This window comes from Prunus dulcis, chromosome 3 (assembly GCF_902201215.1).
Source record: "Prunus dulcis chromosome 3, ALMONDv2, whole genome shotgun sequence".
Lineage (NCBI taxonomy): Eukaryota > Viridiplantae > Streptophyta > Magnoliopsida > Rosales > Rosaceae > Prunus > Prunus dulcis.
Window position 1 is genome coordinate 22,992,414 of NC_047652.1, and position 19,947 is coordinate 23,012,360.

The following is a 19,947-nucleotide window of genomic DNA, read 5'->3' on the forward strand; positions in this document are numbered from 1 at the left end:
TATATATCTTCTCAGCCGTTGAGTGGGCAACACCACCGGCCCAACTATCCACAGTCATTTTACTCCACCTTGGGTATGGCTTGTGCGGCTTGGCTCCAGCCATTGTCCTCATCCCACGCTCTCTTTCCAACTGTCTGCCGCCGGAGGACTTTTCCCCCCATCTTCCACCGGCTCACTCGTTTCTCGTCAACCGTCCGGCTAGTATCCACCATGAACCGGTCGACTCCGGTCCACGCTCAGGCCAAACGAGGCTTCTCAGTCAAAGAAGACGAAGTGGCCACTGGTAAGCCAAACTCCAATAATTGCTACCAAAATATTAATAAAGAAGAAGAAAAAGCTTGTTCTTATGTGTTTGGTTCGTTCCTATTTGATTTTGCGATGGATTGAATATAGCTGCTGATGTTGAATTTGAGACGCCTCTGAAAATCGTGGAATATCCGGACCCTATACTGAGAGCGAAGAACAAGAGAATCGATTCGTTCGACGAAAATTTGAAGATTTTGGTAGACGGAATGTTTGATATAATGTACAAGTGAGTTCCATCATCCATGGCTCTTGGCGTTTGCTAATTGCTAAGTGCCCCTAAAAAAAATCGGATTTTGAGAAGTTCTTGCAATTTACAGGAGTTGTTGGCTTGATTTTTACACAGAACCGATGGCATAGGGCTCTCGGCGCCCCAAGTAGGGATCAATGTGCAGCTCATGGTGTTCAATCCAGTTGGTGAGCGTGGCCAAGGGGAGGAAATTGTGCTTGTGAATCCAAGGGTTTCCAGATATTCCCAGAAAACGCGACCCTTTAACGAGGGTTGCTTATCCTTCCCGGGGATTTATGCTGATGTTGTGGTGCGTGCTATTGCTATATGCTGATTTCAAAGTTGTCTGCTTTGTTTGACCCTGCTATTAATGTCTTTCCATGTGTATTAGAGCTTTAAGTTATCCCCATTTGGTTTCTAAATGAGTATGAAAAATGTGCAAGAAATTGAATCTTAAAATAAGTCATGTTCACTGAATACAATTTTCATACTGTACAATGAGCTTAAACTGCTTGCTTTGTGTGTGTGTGTATGTAGTGATTCATGGTATTGCTCTGGATGTCTCTAACTTTTTGTGCTTGCAGAGACCAGAATCTGTGAAAATAGATGCACGGGACATCAACGGTGCAAGGTTTACAGTCAACTTGTCGGGTCTTCCAGCGCGGGTGTTCCAGCATGAATTTGACCATTTGCAGGTTCGTTATTCAGCTACTATTTAGTAATTTAACAATGGAGTGTCAACCAAAATACAAAAAAAGAATTTACAGTGGAGATTTGGTTCCCTTTTGCATTAGGGAAAGCAGAACTTGCAGAGTTAGGTGCAAGATTTCATTGGATTTGATGACTTATAATTTGCATAAGCTGTGCCATTGTGGAGGATGGATCCCATGCTATGGAGATTAGGATTAGTTACAGACATTCCACTTGTGGGGTACCTAGCTAGAACTTAATAAACTGAGATCGGCTTGTTGTCTTGAATATCACTTTTTGAAGTGTATTTGATTTGAGTAAAGTATGGAAAAGGTCACAAGTTTTTGCCAGCTAAATATAGTACTTATATGGTTACATAAATGGAAACCAAAAGTATGAATGATAAAATATAGATGAGACATCTGCATACATGCCCCTGAGTATTGGGTGAACAAAGGAAATTGCATCGAGGCATCTAGTATACGGAGAATACAAATCTATGATATGGACGTTCTGGCAATCTATGTCATTGTTTAAAGTTTCATGGCCTAAAGAGGATCTTAGTGAGTAGAGATTTGTGCATGGTTGCTCTTCTTTTCCCTCCTCTTATATGACTCCTTCATCTGCAGGGTATTCTCTTCTTTGATAGAATGAGTGAAGGAGTTCTTGAAACCATTTGTGCACAGCTACAGGTTAGCAATCATAAAACTCCATATGGGCTTTCCTTACCTAAATATTCAGTTAGTATTATATTAATTTGTTTTTTATTGTCTTATCTTATGGTAACAGGCCTTAGAAAAGAAGTACGAGGATAAGACAGGACTTCCAAGCCCTGAAAGGATCCAAACCCGCAAAAGGATGAAGGCTGCTACTGGTTTTGGCAAATCATAATTAGTACAGGCCAATATTGTAATTTATGATTTTGTTTATTAACACAAATTTTGCATCTTCTAGCGCCATAGATGATTTTGCTTAATTATAATTAGGCACCATCATGAATCTGTATTCATAATATGAGATTTAATTTTACAGCACCATTGTTGTTCTCAATTATCATGACCATAGCCATAGACGCTTGCTAACCCTTTGATACCAACTCTCACCCTTCTTCCCTGATTTTAATCAACTAATAACTGGACCAAATAAAAACATAATCCATTTTTTCATTGATTAATATCTAATTAAGTTCAATCCATCCAGATCAGTCCAAACTCCAATCCCGCTAATTATATTCGGCGGGCGAAATGTAATCTATCAAATAAAAACAGAACATTGTAGCAGGAAAAGCAACAAAATACATGAAAAAGACATTCTAACTGCAAACGTCGTTGTTCTATGGCGGTATGTATAATTTGAGGTACCGCCATAGAAGAAAGGCTTCAGAGACGGGTCCAAACTTTGAGGTATCTACACGTGTTTTTGAATTTTTACTAATCAACTCCCTAGGCTAAGCTAAGCCTGTGCTTAGCAAGAATCATTACTTCCAGACTGAGCTCCTGTGCTGCTTGAATATGGCTTCCCCTTCTTCAAGCAGTCAATTTCAGGGACTGTGCTTGTTTTGAGCTCTCCGTACGCCTCCCAACAGAAAGGGCCATACAATTGCTTGCCTTCATCAACTGATTTCAGCTGTATGGTGTCCAAAGACACACCAGTACACGGTAAGCTGTCACTGCATGCAAAATGTACAGGTTTCGTCGTATAGGTTCCTTGTATGTTTACATAGTTTACACCCGAAACTGCCACGGCTGATGTCTCATTTTGGCATTTGCTCTTGTCACAGTAGAATTGGTCAATCATGATTGGGGTTGCAACTTCTGATACTTGAATGTTTGAAAACATGATGTTTTGGACTGACCCTGATCCTCCCTGCAGTAGAAAACCATATATAATTTGGTTCAGCATACGGACAAATATAGAATCTTGATTGCTATCTATTTGTAATTTAAAACTTACAATTATTAGAGAAGGGGCGTATGATGTATGTATTCTAATATGTAACAGTACCTGCCAGGTCTTTATTCTGACGCCAGTGAGTGTATTGTGCATTTTTACATCTCGGACTGTGACGTTCGATACACAAGCTTTAGTGTTATCCTTCCCTAGCCCTCCGATGCTGACTCCATGTCCGGGTCCACAATTCACGTTGTGTACGTATATGTTTGAGCATCCAGTTTGTATGGATATACAGTCATCCCCTGCAGATCATATGTTTAAATGTCATTCACTTGGTAAAGAAGTAACTTGTGCTATACACGTTATGTTGCTGGTCAACATGCTTGCTAGTTGGACTCTGATTAAGACCATGTATATATTATGCTTAATCTCCTTTGATTCGGCTCTCTGTTTTGAAAATTGCATTCATTAGAATTCTAGTTCTTTATGCTTAATCTCCTTTGATTCGGCTTTCTGTTTTGGTCCAGCCCTACTCAACGGTCCAATTTTGAAAAATTACCACAAGCAATACTGGTGCCAAAAATGACAACATCCTGAGAGTTTTGGAGGTGGATTCCATCTGTGTTGGGGCTGTCACCAGGGGAGGAAATACTTATATCAGAAACCTGAACATTCGTGCAGGCGTCGAACTTGAGGTGGGCCTGAGGGCTGTTTTGAAGTGTTATACCAGTGACACTCACGCCGTCACTTCCATAGAACCTAAGAGCCTGCAGTGCACAACAAAATATTTAGTACCAGTCAGAGTAAGTAATTGATTTTGTAAACTGGCCAAGGAGCTGAAAGGTGATCAGATTATTACGGTTGGTTTGGTGCTTGGCATTTTTCCACTGTCACTTTCTATGACCTGCGTATGAAAGTTGACATGAAAAGGCACGCGTGCTTAATTAGTTTCACTAGATATTAAAAGTGACAGTGAGGTTTTTTTCAGCATAATAAAAACATTGGCCGGCCGCGTTTTGGCTTGACATGGGCTGGATGAATAGTTAATTACCGTGTCCTGTGAACTGCTATATGTTTGATCTGCAGGAATATTGTATGTGGGTGAGTCACTCCACCAAACTGAGCCTTGCCCATCAATTATTCCTTTGCCTTTGATTGAAATCCCTTTTAGCTTCGTGAATTCGAGCCATTGTAGAAGACCTGAACCCCAATCTCCCGAGCTTGTTGGAGCTATGATTTTGCCATCTAACTGCATGACATTTGACCAAACGTATTTGTACATCAGCAAAATGATAACTCATGATGCTGGAATGCTGCTGCTACTCTTAATGTTGTGATAAGAGGCAACATGATGTGGGTTTAAGATTTGAAAACTCACCTGAAATACAATATTTGCTTCACAATTAGGGCCAGAAAAAGAGATTGGTTTGACGAGGAACACGGACCCGGAAGGAACATTTATAGTTGATGCCTGCACTTTGCAAGCTGCTGCCCACGCTGCTTCAAAAGCCTGCATTGCAATGCAAGAGAACTAGTCAATATTATAATACAAATAGTAGTAGAACACAATGAGCTATGTAATTTCCAAACTCACCTTGGTATCATCTGCTTTTCCATCGCCTTTAGCACCATAGTCCAACACATTAAAGACGTTGGAATTCCCACCGCCCTTTTTTTGCAGTTTTGCTGCAGTTTCCTCTGGTGTGATGTAATTGTCTCCCCTCGACGGTGTTGTAGACACCCTAGGGCCTGCCTGGTGGCGGTGGTGATTGCCGCCATAACCCTTTTGTTCCTTCCTCAAGGCAGAGGCAGAGGCACCCTTGTTTTGCCTCCAGTACTGCTTGCCTCCTTTTCTAGCATCACAAGGTTCTAACAAGCTTGAACACCAAATAGAAAAGGCAATGAAAACAAAGAATGTGAGGCTTCTTGGTTTAAATGTGATCATCATATCTTAATTTGTTTTGAGATCACAGAGGCTTTAACTTGAAGTTTCTGTATATGACTAATGACAGAGGATGATGGGCAGGGGTGACATTATATATAGATAGAGAGCTCATTGCACTGTGCACACACATGAGTCTACAGGTTACAAAACGACAACGTTAAACCTTCCAAGGGGTCCATTTTCAACTCTTAATTTTCTGTCCAAATCCATTTTCTTGTATTTTTTTTTTCTAGTTAATTCAGCCGTAATACTCACTTTAACAGCAAAAATACTCAAACAGGAAGAAAACTTGGATGACCGGCCAACTATAAATTATTCAATAGAGAATATACGCTGATCTAATATTTCATACCAAACAGCTTATTTCTTCACGTGAGCACAGGACATTTCTAGTTAGTCTTAAACCCAATTTCGTTTTGCAGCTTCAGCTTCTCCCAACTCTGGCTTGTTTCAATCAAACCATATCAAAGTTTGCGTTGCGTTCATCATTTTGCTTCATTCACATGTGTCCAATTTCTCCCCCTTATTTTGCTCCTGCCATTTTCCTTACCAGTTACGTAGCATACATATGCAATAGCAAGGGAATATTGTAGCTTAAATGGTTAAGAGCAGTTACCCTGCATCCGATATCATGTGTTCGATCCCTCTCCCAATATCGCTTATGTCAGAGAAAAAAAAAAAAGATTTCCATTGTCTGAGTAGGGGGGTTTCTTCTCTACCCAAAAAAGAAAATGGGGGTATACATCAATATAAAGACTAAAGATACTAGTCATTTTAGAATTCAATGAATATGGTGGAAACATGTATACATCAACATAAGGCTTGATAGATTATTATGGGCATGCGAATGTATGTATATATTTAATTGGAATCGATAAGCACATGAGCTGATAAATTAACCATTTCCTAAACCCACAATTAACAAATTAAACACACGAGATTATTCATCCATAATTTCAGTAATGAACAACTTAATAACAAACGTGTTTGTTCATATTTGCTCATCAATTCTTAGTCAAGAAACAAATAGTGACTTTAACGAGATTTGCATATCACCACACCACGACTTCCTCTGGATAAAGTAAGAAATTCAAAGAACTAAAGAAAGAAAACTGGATCTTATCAAACAGCTGGTCAGGATCAATTGGGAAACCTATTTGGCATGGCACGTGTCAAATCAAATTCCAAACCAAGTGTCATGCAACATCATGCGTACGCATATCTAGTACATGATCTTATAAATTAGACTTATTCAGCTTCTATGAATTAAAAAAAAAGGTTAAGACTTCAAATCCCAAAATCATGGCCGCCCAACACACTCAGACGTGATGCCAACATGATGCATTAAAATTTGCTTGGAAGCCAATGGAAGCGGCAGAGTACATGGCCAATTTATTGATCGATACGTAATGATCTTATTTTTATCTTTTTCATGATCTTTTTTTTTTATTGTCTAATTTGTTCAATACAGGTTTCAATGGAGTACAAAAGATAATCATGATTACGGTACGTTCTTTGTCAACATGTTACAAAAGATAATCACAAGTATAGTACTCACCCAATCACAACCTAAGAGCTCGAACTTAGCAGCAATGGCGACTTTTTCACACCAACAAATATGACAATATTAAAATAAATATTAATTTGAGTGGCGTATTTTTGGGTTGCCAATGCCTTGTACCTTAAAACACGGGCAACAAAAAATTCTTGAAATTTTAGAGTGAAAGTGACGGTTGCATCATGCATGCTCGCTCTTATAAATCATCGATGACAACAGAAAACCGTTGAATCGGTTACTCCGGATATCATGCCATTGCGTTTGGGATATTTCATATATCTATGTACGGTAAAGTAAACCAAGTTTGTTGATAATGATCATTTACGTATTAGATATTAGATGCAGATTGATAATTAAATTGTCTAATTTGTTCATAATCATTCAATCGCTTTACTAATTACTCATGTAGTAAATGACAGAGCTGGATAATTATTGTTCTGAAAAGTGTACCATTGTTGTTCTAAACTCCAAGCCATCAGTGGATCAGCAATAAATGAACAATTAGTAAATTAATTAACTTTGCTAGTTGGAGACGGAAAGTTTGAAATATGGATAACTCTCTCTAGAGATAGCTTTCTCGTGTCTCGTGCGTGAATGATATCAAAATTTACACCCATCACGCCGTATTGGTAGCACTTTATATTGACAGTTAATTAGGACATTTAAATTATTTTATTTATCATGAGGATGAGCCGTATTTTACGAGACAAATCTGTCGTAATTGATTTGCTTGCTTGTTACAAATTCAATGTTTCTGCTGAATTTTATGAATTTTGTGTATTATTATTATTTGTAATGAAAAATTATTGGCCCATTCTAGAGGGACAGTGTCATTATCAAGAAATAGTTTAGTTTGTTTGTAAAAACTATTTGGAAAAAGCATAGCATGTCTTCTGACTTTTGGTTACTTTGCTGCTTATTTTTTCTATGATCTTGATCTCACCTGAAATCTTCATCGCCCAATAGCATTTGATACAACTCCATGTTTACATCTAGAAACCTAATACCCTTTATTATTATAAATTTATAGCCTCAAATTACACTGATTAAAAATCATCACAACCGCCAACAGGGGTTTAGCCTATTGAAAGTGGTCTAAACTTGCAGTTTCAGATTCGTATCTTATGACATCTTAGTAAAAAACATCACAACCGCTTTCAAAAAAAGAAGAAGGAATATTCACTGTTATACTCAATATAGGAGCTCAAATTATTTAAAAAAAATATATATGAAATGGACTTTAGAAACACACCCAAAGCCCATTTACAAAATAACAAAAAGGCTTTTAACTTCTTTTGAATTACAAAACTGCTATTGATTTCTTAAAACAAATTTAACCCCAAAACCTCATAAAAAGTCCAAAACACTTAATAGGGCATCAAAGTAATTTAAAATAAAAATTAAATTCAATAGTGCCAGCTGTCATTTTTTGAATTTTTTGTTTATTTATTTATAGAAATTAAATTATTTAGAATTTATTTATAATTTTAATGTTAAGAATGGGTATATGACTAAATGTCTCAAAAAAGTTTCATGATTGGGCTAATTGGACAGGGATTTGCAGGCTTCTCTAGGCTGCGGCATGTTGGTGAGCCTGTAGACAAGGCCGACGGACGTGAAAGATAACGAAGACTTAATGGGCAAATAATTTAATATAAGGCTCATATAATAGGTGCCACCTCAGACTTTTCATTTTTAAAAATTTGTTTTAGGAGCCTATGAGGTGGGCCCATTCTTTAAGAGGCCCTATTAGATATAAAACTCAAAACATAGGCTCTCCGTGATTAAAAAAAACTTACATGTAATATGTATTCTACGTGTCATTGTTTTATTGGTCGGTGATAATAAAAAGTATTATCTCATTATATAAGAGTTTATTTCTTTCGTAACACTTGTTGAATGCACTTATTTATAGGTATGATTATGATACATACGATTAAGTCTTGCCACATTTTCTTCTACCTCACACAAACAACGGCACCTTAACTATCAGAACTTAAGCATTGTTCCAATTTTATGTTTAAATGGCAAAATCTTTTGTTTCAAAGCAGAAAAATAAAGATTTATGTGCCAATATACAAAATTTGTTTAAAGTAATTAGTGTTGTTTGTTTATATCCTTTTGAGAGTGTCTTATCTAACCTGTCATATGATAAAATTAGGTGATCAGTTACTTGTAATAGGAATGTTCTCGTAGAATGTAGTATAAATATCAGTCGTCGATTGAATCATAAAATATGACTATATTGCGGTATTAAAATGCGATAAGAATAACATTATGCGTTAATAGATTTGTTGCTTGGAAAGGAATATGTATGAACACCATCAACTACACATGTACTTTTATGTTAACATGCAACTACACATGTACTTTTATGTTAACATGCAATTTGAATAAGAATATGTGTTATGAGTTTGTAGCTCTAATCTAAGAGGATCTTCTAAGAATCTCTTCAAACAAATTGAACTTTACAATCTGAATTAAACGGAAAATTACTAAACCATATACGCGACTGAGCATATTTATATCCATCATTCGCCCAAGCATTTGCTATCAAATTTCCTTCACCAACGATATGCGGAAACTACTTAACAATGTTCATGTGGCGTCCGTCTTGAAACGGTCCAGCTCAGTGCCACGTATGAAATCAGTCTCAAACATGGACACCAACGAACTCTTAACTAGATTTGATAAAACAGGTTGGGTCCCGCTCTGTTTATTCAGAATCAGAAAGACAGAGTATCCAAAGGGGTCTCGCTTAGTCAAACCCGTAAGAAACGTCTCTGAAACTGCCGAGAGTAAAAAGACTTTCTCCCTCTCTCCCTCTTTTCACTTTTTTTAAAATCATATTTTCTGTTGCTAGAAAATCGTTAGGGTTTCTCTTTCGCTCAACTCCCCAGCCCAGTATCGAAGTTGTTCAGATCGACGATGAGCTCAGCCAGCTAGCTAATGTAGAATGCCAGGCACTTGCAGCTTCACAGGTTTTCTCTTTACTTATACTGTTGTTGTTGTTGTTGTTGTGGTGTAGTTTTGTGATTTATATGTTCTTTTTTTTTTAATTATAAAAAATTCAGGTTATAAATCATCGTAGCTCCCATAGAATTTGCAAACTCGAACCTGTTGTTTCCTATACAGTACAAGATACATGGCTTCAGCTGGTACAGCAGCTGCTCCGGCTGCTGAAAATCCTAGTGGCAACACAAAGTTTGCTGATAAGCTCCCAGAGGGAATTAATGAAATGAAGATCAAAGATGAGAAGGTGCTTTGCTTAAGTTGAATTGTTTCTGTTGCACAGCATTTATTTATTTATAATTTTAAGAACTTCAATTTATATTTAATTTCTTTGTTGACTGTTTTATTTATTTTTGTTAGGAAATGGAAACAGCTGTGGTGAATGGCAATGGAACTGAAACTGGCCACATTATTGTAACTACGATCGGGGGTCGAAATGGTCAGCCTAAACAGGTGCATTTTGCTCGGTTTAATAATCACAGTTGTAATTACTTGCTGGTTAAGATGTGGGATGAAGGAATAGATAAATTAAATTATGTTATGACATGAATCATTCAGGAAAAGAATTGGATAAGTGCCATGAAGTTTTTATGTTTTTATCGGGGATTAAATTATAGAATCACTAATATGGAAAGCATATGCTAATGTGATATATATACAGACAATATGTGCACATAAATATGAACACCCATTTAGATATTAGCTACAAAACGCTTAGATTAGAAAAAGGCTAAGCGCCATACCTAAGTTTCGGCAAACGTGTAGTAATATAACTTAAAACCAAAGGAGATACAAGGTCTCCCAAATCAGTATTTTGTAATTTGTTTAACCTCAAATAGTAGTGTTTCCATATTTTTGTCCTTGCAAGTTAAGATACTACATTGTGCTAGAAACCTGATCCATTAATAGTGCTATTAGTTAGATATAAGTTACAGTATCTTAAACTTCAACGCTTATCTGACATGTTGAAGCGCTTAGCATTAAAACCTCTCTGATTCATTGCGCAGACCATAAGTTACATGGCAGAGCGTGTTGTTGGGCAAGGCTCATTTGGTATTGTATTTCAGGTAATGTCTGACTTACAGATTCTTAGTTATCTATTTATGAAGAGAAAAAAAATCATTAATAATAGGAAGGCTGACCTCTTTTGACTATCACATATCACATATCACATACTCGAAGCCTCAATTATCTTATTTTGCAGGCTAAATGCCTAGAAACTGGAGAAACTGTTGCAATCAAGAAGGTTTTGCAGGACAAGAGATACAAGAACCGAGAGTTGCAAACAATGCGTCTTCTTGACCATCCTAATGTTGTGTCACTCAAACATTGTTTCTTTTCAACCACGGATAAGGATGAGCTCTATCTGAATCTTGTGCTTGAATATGTACCTGAGACTGTTTATCGTGTGTCAAAACACTATAGCAAAGCCAATCAGCGGATGCCTCTGATATATGTCAAACTCTATACTTATCAGGTTTTTGTTGTTCTTTGGACTATCTGTAGAGACTAAATTGAAAATCAGATGTTGACTAATATATTATTGTGCAAAAGATTATGACAGAACTTTTAGGGTTTTCAGGTACAAGTTCTTTTGGTAACTTTATTTTGCCTGGTTTGCATTCTTGTCAGATTTGTAGAGCTCTGGCATATATTCATGGAGGGATAGGTGTATGCCACAGAGACATTAAGCCTCAGAATCTCTTGGTTTGTAGTTGAATATATCCTTCTTATTTTTTCCCCTTTTCTTTTACTTAATTGTATTTTGATTTTGCCACTACAATATGTTGTTTCAGGTTAATCCCCATACTCATCAGGTTAAGCTGTGTGATTTTGGAAGTGCAAAAGTCCTGGTATTCTCTTCTTCTAGTGTCTTATTTCTTACAGTAGAACATTTAGTGGCAATAGAGCAATATATAACGCATGGATGAATACATAAAACTAGACTCACCAGTACAACTTTAAATGCATTACTACACTTGTGTTCTTGTTCATGTTCATGCAGATGACGCCAAGTGCTCTTGACCCATTTCAGTTTCATGCATGGTATATTTGGGTCTGCCTTCCTTGTTTTGTCTGAACTTTTTCATCATTATCCATGACAGGTCAAAGGCGAGCCAAATATATCATATATTTGTTCTCGTTATTATCGAGCACCTGAGCTTATATTTGGGGCAACTGAATACACTACTGCCATTGACATATGGTCTGTGGGTTGTGTTCTTGCTGAACTGCTTCTTGGACAGGTTTTCTATACGGGATAAAAAGTTCTACTTATTCATTTATTTTTAGCAGGAAATGGATTCACATTTTGTTGTTTTTCCTCTCTGTTTTGGCAACCCTTGTTGTAGCCTCTGTTCCCAGGTGAAAGTGGAGTTGATCAGCTTGTTGAGATTATTAAGGTAATGTTCTAGTGACCTTCTGCATGGATGGTGGAAAGTATATATCCATCTTTCGATCAACTCGAAATTTTGATCAATCAGCTTCTGCAATTTGAACTGAATTAGCATTTCTTCTCCAAATTTAGGTACTGGGAACACCAACTCGTGAGGAAATCAAATGTATGAACCCGAATTATACAGAATTCAAATTCCCACAAATCAAGGCTCACCCTTGGCACAAAGTGAGTTTCTAGCTTCCTTGCTGACAATTGCTCTTCTCTGATGGTTTTGCATGCCATTTTCATTTGTATTATCTTCTTTTCATGCAGATATTCCACAAGCGCATGCCCCCAGAAGCAGTAGATCTTGTGTCAAGACTACTTCAGTATTCTCCAAGCCTAAGATGCACTGCTGTAAGTATCTTCATTCTTTTGAAGTCTTCTTGCGAAAATGGCAAGGATGAGATTTAGTTCTTCAGATCTTCTATTTAATCCAGTTTCTTATGATGGACATTAGTGGGACATTGGAGTATTAAACTTTTAATTCCATTGAACTTGAAATTCTTATGCCTGTATTAGATAGCAAATTATCAAATGTAGTTGTTTATTTTCTTTATTTTGGCAGCTCGAGGCCTGTGTCCACCCATTTTTTGATCAACTCCGTGATCCTAATGCTCGTCTCCCTAATGGGCGCCCTTTGCCTCCTCTATTCAACTTCAAGCCTCAAGGTTTGCTCTTCATTTCTGTGATTGATATCCCTGTACATATATATATGCTGCTGATAATGCGTTTGGAATGATGATGCTTGTGCAGAGCTGAAGGGAGCAACTTTTGAGCTTCTGTCCAGACTGATACCTGAGCATGCCCGAAAGCAATGTGCCTTTCTAGGTACCTAGATAAGGCACACCAAGGCAAATTCGTTTGCAGCAAGACTGTACTGTTGTAATGCTAGCGAAAAAATTAGGGACATCCTAGTTTGTTTCCTCGAAATAGTTCCAACACTGCTTTTTCTGGTTTTTCAATCTGGCACATTACACTCTCGAAACTCCTGACGGACTATTGATTGGATAATGTATGTACTAAGATTTATCAGACTTAATAGAATCTCTCTCTACCTCCCTCCCTTTTTATGTGCATCCGTGGAAATATCTCATGATTTAGAATTGGTTCAAGTGCATATAAGTATAGTTTCCATGTGTTACTGCGGCCTGCTATGCCAATATGCTTGAAATCATTGGTAGCTTAAACTCTGCAGATTTGGTAACTAGGCGACAATGTGATATTTGGCACCTGTTCTGAGTGATTTTGATCATGCTCATGCCAGACAGATTATACTTGAATTGTTTGCATATCGTGATTCTATTTGAAGCCAAGAAAATAACTCGGCTCTCACTCTCACTTTTGTTTTTATTAGATTTGTATTCTCATTTTGCCCTTAAGCATTCGAACATGCAAAAGTTTTTAATTCCCCGCGTACCCCGGCCCTCTCCTCTTGTCAGTCGGCCGATATGGTCAGTTTCCAAACTGGCTGCGGCCACCACCGTGACCACTGCTAAACATGATGGCTGGTTTTATTATGTCCTAATGTTTGAAAGGGTAGATAAGATAATTAATGAGTAACAAAAGAGTAATTTCATTAAAAACAAACAAACACACATTTCCTTATTGTCATGCCCTATTAGAAAGATCATACAAAACAAACCCGACACGGGACTATATAATCAACCTTAAAAGTGTATCAACAAAATCACATAAATATGGAAAATTGGAAACATAACTTTATAAACAATTATTTGCTTTTGTGAATTTTACCAAAAACTATATATATATATATATATCGTTATTTTCTAACTTGAACAAAGTTTCCTTTCTATATGCTAATTGATTATATGGCGTATAGACAAATGTTATTGACACTGTTTGAGTTTCACTTAAAAAATATATTTTTGTCTTTTGCTTGTACTCACTTATTATACATGCCATGTGAGGTCGTTGAGATATGAGTTGGAGTAACTCTTAATAATTATTGCTCTGACTTGCTTACGTCACTTTCCACTAAAGAGAAAATGAGAATCTTAATTTCATACTCTTGAGAGTATGAAATTAACATACTTGCTCATCCCACCACACAGCAAAAGGTGAGGCCCATTGACTGGACCCAGCTTTTGCTTTTCTAGTTAATTTATAAAATTTGAATAAATAAAGAGAAACGCTATTCACACTCGTATAAATAACGCAAAGAAGCTTCAAGAAAAGTGTTACGAAAGAGAGAGAATATAAAACTAATTTCTGTAATGAATTTATATAATTTAACGCAAATTTATTATAAAATATACAGCGGGAGTTAAACCGATTGAGCGAGCGAGTATTTGAACGTTTTTCACATCACGCCCGTGTCGTTGTGCGTTTCTAAACGCACCCGGCAGGCACCATGTTCCTCCCTCGAGTTCTTCAGCGCTGGTTCTCGCAACTCTCGACTGCAACCAGTGTCTCTATCTAGACCGACAACTATCTCTCTCTAGGTTTTCTCTGCAAGTGGCTCTTCTTGTTTCCCTTGCAGATTTCCTCGCCCCTTTTCCCGTTTCTCTTTTCAACGGGCGGAGCTCTATTCATATTCACCGTACAAAGCCACAAGGCTAATTTTTGGTGAGGTGAAGTGCATTTCCGATATTAACGAGGAGGCCTTCACGATCACAGAGGTCCTCTGCATTTTCAGCTTGCGGAGGTAAATTTTCTTTGAGCAAGGCTAGTTATTTTTTTCAAATCGCGGTTATAAGTTGTAACTTATTACTTTCTCGTCATGTTTGTTGTTGATTAGGGTTTTTTAATTTAATTTTATGAATCTGTTAATGATTAAGAGTTTCTTTATGCAACTGATGTAATGTAATGCACTGTTTGGTTGCCGTAGAAAGTAGGACATGATGAGAACTTTTTAAAGATTTTGTTCCTCATTTTCCTCAATTGTCTCAGTAAACAAATGGGGGGGTTTACGTTTTATATTAATAGAGAGTAGAGATTGTTTCCTAGTCTGCTTGATGTTGAAGAAATAGGGGGTTTTGTGGATGTTATTAGATGGCGGAGACTGTTGTGGCTTTCAAATCCTGAAATTAGGAAGAATAGGGGATAAGGGGGGTTTGGTCCATATTGAAATCTACAAGGTCTGGCCATTTATTGTTTAAAGAATAGATGAAAAATCCAATATTTCTTTGGCAATGCTAAATGAATTTTTTAACTTGTGGCCTCATGGATGTTATATTCTTTGCAACCCCTTTGGTGATAATGGTGATAATTGAGTTTTGTCGGCTTCTTGCTGGGTTGTGTCGTGTTCGTGTCAAGTACTAGTCAACTGCAGTTGAGAAGTAGTTGATAACGTCCTGTATGTTACTACTATTTCAATATTGGTTTTATACTGTTTGTAAGACTTAAACTCCCTAAGCTCGAAAATTTTCATCTAGTTTAGAAATTATCATTTAGAATCTTAGGAGATAGAAATACATCAATGGTGAAATTGAATTCAAGTATAACATACAAAATGATGCATACGTTTTAAAATGATTCAGCCATAACATACAATGACAACATAGCTTTTACATTTAAAAGTCTTACGTGTCTGCCCTGAACCATAAGATGCTAAGAATGATTTCCTGCGATGGTAGTCAGGGCAACTCCCCTGAATTCATTCTCTACCAATTTTGGGCTACTTTGTCTTTACGTACATTTTTTCCAATTTAGGTATTATCATGAGAATTTATGATTGTAACTTTATTGTTGATGGAGATATTATTATTTCTTGTTTCCTTCATTAACATTACACTAATTAATGAGAATCTCTTCAGCAACGGTTCTTGGGATAGCTCCGCAGCTGGGTTCAGCTGGGACACGATTACTATTGCTTAACCACCCATGTAAGCCCTGCATCATCAATCTCCCTATAAAAAAGATCCGTATGCCACAGCCAATGGCTTGGTTGAGTCATTCTTTAGACGGCTCAACAACTTTCATTACTTGATCTTTTAAGTAATATTTTATGGTACATTAGTATGAGTATGTAATCCCAGTTGTCTATTACAAGGCCTGTTATGCAAGTTAGGGAATTAATTAAACTTTGCATTTTTTTGGCAGTTATTCCTTCTGTGTATTACTTGGACAGCTTGCAAACCTCTGCGTGGGCCAAACATAGCTTGAAGAGAAATGGTACTAGTTTTCTAACTAAATTTCTGTATTCATTAGTCCCTTGTTAATTTTTAGTCACTCTTCATTTTGAATTTATTAAATTATTGCGGTTTGCAGACCTTTTTGGTTATTGCTCACAATTTGTAAACACCTGCTGTTGCGGGGTCTGTTTTCTTCCGAATTTATAGATTGATCTTTCTTGCTGAATGTGGAATTTAGGCAGCTATTTATTGGGTTTTTGTATAATTTTTTACAGTCTGGGCTGTTTGGCTGTATTTGATAGTTGTATTGTTAGTTTACTGCAGTTGTAATGCTTGAGTGAACCCTCAGTTGACTAAAATCGTTCTGTCTAGTATTTGTCAGTCCAGTTTACTTCTTTTTGTTGTTAACGTGTGTTTATATAAACTTTGTGCAGGATGGAAATACTTCTGGCGAAGATGGGAATGATATTGACTGGAATACAGAAGATGAGCTGGAAATTGATAACTTCACTTTATCTTCTTCTTCAAGTCTGACAGTTCCTGGTGGAGAAGCTGTTGTGGGCTGTGGGGAGGTAAACCTTTTTGCATCAGTTTTTCTGAAATATAATATATACCTGATGAAAATCTTGATTGGGTATTTAATATATATTACATAATTAACATGCAATTCCTTTTTCTTCCTATAGTCAAGCTCATCTCCAGGTCCTTCCAATTCCAAAGTTGTTGATCATTTTATTGGGATGGGATTTTCTGGAAAAATGGTTGCCAAAGCAATTCAGGAACATGGTAAGAGCACTGTATCATGTCATTTCAGCACGAGTTTTCCCCTGGACTGTTTCAATTATAACACTTTATAACATCGCTTTTATGGAATATCCAGGAGAGGAGAATACGGATTCAATTCTGGAAACCCTCCTCACATATTCGGTGAGTCAACATTTCTTCGTTTGCCAATGCTGCTTTTGGATACTTATTCTTGGAGATATAGATAATTTTGGGTTTGAGCTTGGCAACACAAAGCACATATTGTAAATTTTTGTTGCAAGGTGAATGGGTCACAGGTATCCTGGGTCTCATGCTCCCAAACTTTAAGAACATAACTTCTTCCAGACTTAAAAGGAAAAAAGAAGGAGAATAATTCACACTTGTCTGTTTTCTTGCTATATTTTCGCAGGCTCTTGAAAGTTCTCCTCAAGAACAGCAACAAGTTGATTGTAATCACTGTTCTTCTGATAATGAAGAGAGTTTTCTGGATGATTTTTCAGATATGGATAGCTTTTCTGATAATGAGGTAGTTATTGTGAGCTTTTCTGACATTATACATTTTCCTTTTATTTTTGCTAAGCTTTATATTTCGTTTTTCCCCAATTCTCCAAGCAACAAATATATTATATCAATTTTTTTTTCTGCAATATCATTAAAACTTGTGTCCACGCTATTTTATATGCTAATAAGCGAATGTACAAGGGATAGTGGGTTCACAACAAAGACATTTTAATTTAACTATTTTGCAGGAAATCATAAATCCTACATCTGAGAAAGAGAAAAAGATATTGTCCTTGGTCAATATGGGGTACACGGTAGAGGAGGCTTCAATAGCAATAGAAAGATGTGGTATAACTTTACTTTTGCTTTGATTCTTTTTGGATGATTCTGCTAGTTGAGTCAGTTGATTATGCCATTGCCATCCTTTCTCAGTCTCTTATTCAATTCTAATAGTTTGTGATTACCAGCATCTCCTTCCTCAGCCCCTCTTTTTCCTCTTTCAAACACTGCAGGTCTTGACTCCACGGTTGTTGAGTTGACTGATTTCATATTTGCTGCTCAGACGGCAAAGGCAGAAGATGTCAATTTTCCTCTTGAAGAGAAGGTATTAGTAGTATAGAATTAATAGTCTCTTGAGTTTTCTACAAAATCAGTTTTATCTATTCATGCCATGTTCAGTAGATTGTGATTGGTGGTTCTACTTTTGCAGCCTAGACCAAATCATGCATACAAGAAGAGGAAACTTCTTGAGTATGAGATGCTGAAAAAGAAAAGGCAGATGCGACTTGGGAACCAGACCACAGGTGAAGATGATGAGACAGTTCATCTCCCAAATCCAATGGTTGGGTTTGGCATCCCATCTGAACCATGTTTGAAAACACAGAGGAATCTTCCAGAGGGAGCTAGAGGGCCACCATATTTCTACTATGAGAATGTGGCACTTGCTCCTAAAGGGGTTTGGACCACTATATCCCGCTTCCTGTATGACGTGCAACCGGAGTTTGTTGACTCCAAGTACTTTTGTGCGGCCGCGAGGAAAAGAGGTTATGTTCACAATCTTCCTCTTGATAATAGATTTCCTCTTATTCCACTTCCTCCAAACACCATACATGAGGCATTTCCCTTGACAAGGAAATGGTGGCCTTCATGGGACACACGGACAAAGCTGAACTGCTTGCAAACTTGCATTGCCAGTGCAAAATTAACAGAGAGGATCAGGAAGGCTATTGAGGATTATGATGGTGAACCACCACTGGGAGTCCAAAAGTATGTTCTTGATGAATGCCGGAAGTGGAATCTGGTGTGGGTAGGAAGAAACAAGGTCGCCCCACTTGAGCCTGATGAAGTGGAAATGCTTTTGGGATTCCCAAAGAACCACACAAGGGGAATAAGCAGGACTGACAGATACAAATCACTCGGGAATTCATTCCAGGTAGTGAATTCTGTCTTTGTTTCATTGGAATTTAGATCTATTTAATATTCATTTTTAATATATGATGCATTGATTCATATGTGCTGGTAAATCCTGAAAATTTGAAAAAGTTTATGTCTTTGCTGTTTGTTTTTTGTGCGCAGAATCATGAAATAGTTAATGTAAATGGCTGGTTGTTTGTGTTGTTTTTTCCCCCTTGCATAGTTTCCCTAGTAGAGTTTCAAGTTAGAATTTTCTGTTTGTCAGATATTATATGCATTTTGATTACAAGTTCAACTTACTCCAGGTTGATACCGTGGCATACCATCTGTCAGTTTTGAGAGAGATGTTTCCTAATGGCATAAACCTCCTCTCTCTTTTCTCTGGGATTGGCGGGGCAGAAATAGCTCTTCACCGGCTTGGTATCCCTCTGAAGAATGTCGTGTCGGTAGAGAAATCTGCAGTGAACAGAAGTGTTGTGAGGAGTTGGTGGGAGCAAACAAACCAGAGAGGGAATTTGTATGACCTTGATGATGTACAGCAGCTGAATGGTGACAGCCTGGAGCATTATATGAATTTATTTGGTGGTTTTGATCTTGTAGTTGGTGGGAGTCCATGTAACAATCTTGCAGGCAGCAACAGGCATCATCGAGATGGACTCGAGGGTAAAGAATCTTCGCTCTTCTATGACTACTTTCGTATACTAGACTTGGTCAAGTGTATAATGTCAAAGAACAATTGATTCCATGTAAATCATCTGCTTAAGTAACTTTACGGCATTGAAACCCCGACAAGCAAGAAAAGATATTGCACTTTATTTTTTCTCAAGTTTGGATATTTGGTTCTGGTAGTTGTTATGAACTGACTTTTAACTTCAAATTGTCTTAAAATTGATGCTCTCTCAAGTCTCAAGTCTTATTTGCCTGGTTTCTGCCCCATCTCCCTCTCTTGTCTAAAAAAGATGGAGAGAAAACGAGTGGGTTATTGCACCCAAGTTGGGTCCCCCTTCCGTAAATTAGACCCTATCGCTTGAGAAAAAGAATATTTTTCAATTTTCATACTGGTCGGTGAGGGGGGTTTTTATACATCCAAAAGAAAAATCAAAA

General features: G+C 37.3%; 4 protein-coding genes across 5 annotated transcripts; 3 read left to right on the plus strand and 1 right to left on the minus strand.

The window, feature by feature from the left end:
- Positions 1–20: 20 nt before the first annotated feature.
- On the plus strand, positions 21–2,256 carry LOC117623414 (peptide deformylase 1B, chloroplastic/mitochondrial). Its single transcript, XM_034354385.1, has 6 exons — positions 21–283; positions 394–532; positions 650–842; positions 1,117–1,227; positions 1,852–1,914; positions 2,012–2,256. Exons 1-6 carry the CDS (start codon positions 76–78, stop codon positions 2,111–2,113), a joined length of 816 nt encoding a protein of 271 aa, XP_034210276.1. The 5' UTR covers positions 21–75; the 3' UTR covers positions 2,114–2,256.
- Positions 2,257–2,434: 178 nt separating this feature from the next.
- LOC117622806 (polygalacturonase At1g48100) lies at positions 2,435–5,099 on the minus strand. Its single transcript, XM_034353584.1, has 7 exons — positions 4,710–5,099; positions 4,494–4,625; positions 4,167–4,364; positions 3,975–4,019; positions 3,675–3,882; positions 3,227–3,417; positions 2,435–3,088 (listed from the first exon to the last, which is right to left on the minus strand). Exons 1-7 carry the CDS (start codon positions 5,061–5,063, stop codon positions 2,687–2,689), a joined length of 1,530 nt encoding a protein of 509 aa, XP_034209475.1. The 5' UTR covers positions 5,064–5,099; the 3' UTR covers positions 2,435–2,686.
- A 4,228-nt stretch (positions 5,100–9,327) lies between these two features.
- LOC117623437 (shaggy-related protein kinase epsilon) lies at positions 9,328–13,146 on the plus strand. 2 transcript variants are annotated; one of them, XM_034354415.1, is made up of 13 exons: positions 9,328–9,599; positions 9,693–9,877; positions 9,991–10,083; positions 10,638–10,697; positions 10,835–11,107; positions 11,263–11,337; positions 11,427–11,483; positions 11,736–11,876; positions 11,982–12,032; positions 12,158–12,253; positions 12,341–12,424; positions 12,636–12,738; positions 12,824–13,146. In XM_034354415.1, exons 2-13 carry the CDS (start codon positions 9,764–9,766, stop codon positions 12,904–12,906), a joined length of 1,230 nt encoding a protein of 409 aa, XP_034210306.1. In that variant the 5' UTR covers positions 9,328–9,599; positions 9,693–9,763; the 3' UTR covers positions 12,907–13,146. The 2 variants fall into 2 exon arrangements, with proteins under 2 accessions (XP_034210306.1, XP_034210307.1); XM_034354416.1 differs by having other exon boundaries at positions 9,354–9,599; positions 9,754–9,877.
- Positions 13,147–14,352: 1,206 nt separating this feature from the next.
- LOC117623436 (DNA (cytosine-5)-methyltransferase DRM2) lies at positions 14,353–19,691 on the plus strand. The gene is made up of 11 exons (XM_034354413.1): positions 14,353–14,735; positions 15,847–15,915; positions 16,133–16,204; positions 16,599–16,736; positions 16,851–16,950; positions 17,045–17,091; positions 17,339–17,455; positions 17,679–17,778; positions 17,943–18,034; positions 18,140–18,862; positions 19,149–19,691. Exons 3-11 carry the CDS (start codon positions 16,202–16,204, stop codon positions 19,581–19,583), a joined length of 1,755 nt encoding a protein of 584 aa, XP_034210304.1. The 5' UTR covers positions 14,353–14,735; positions 15,847–15,915; positions 16,133–16,201; the 3' UTR covers positions 19,584–19,691.
- Positions 19,692–19,947: the final 256 nt, after the last annotated feature.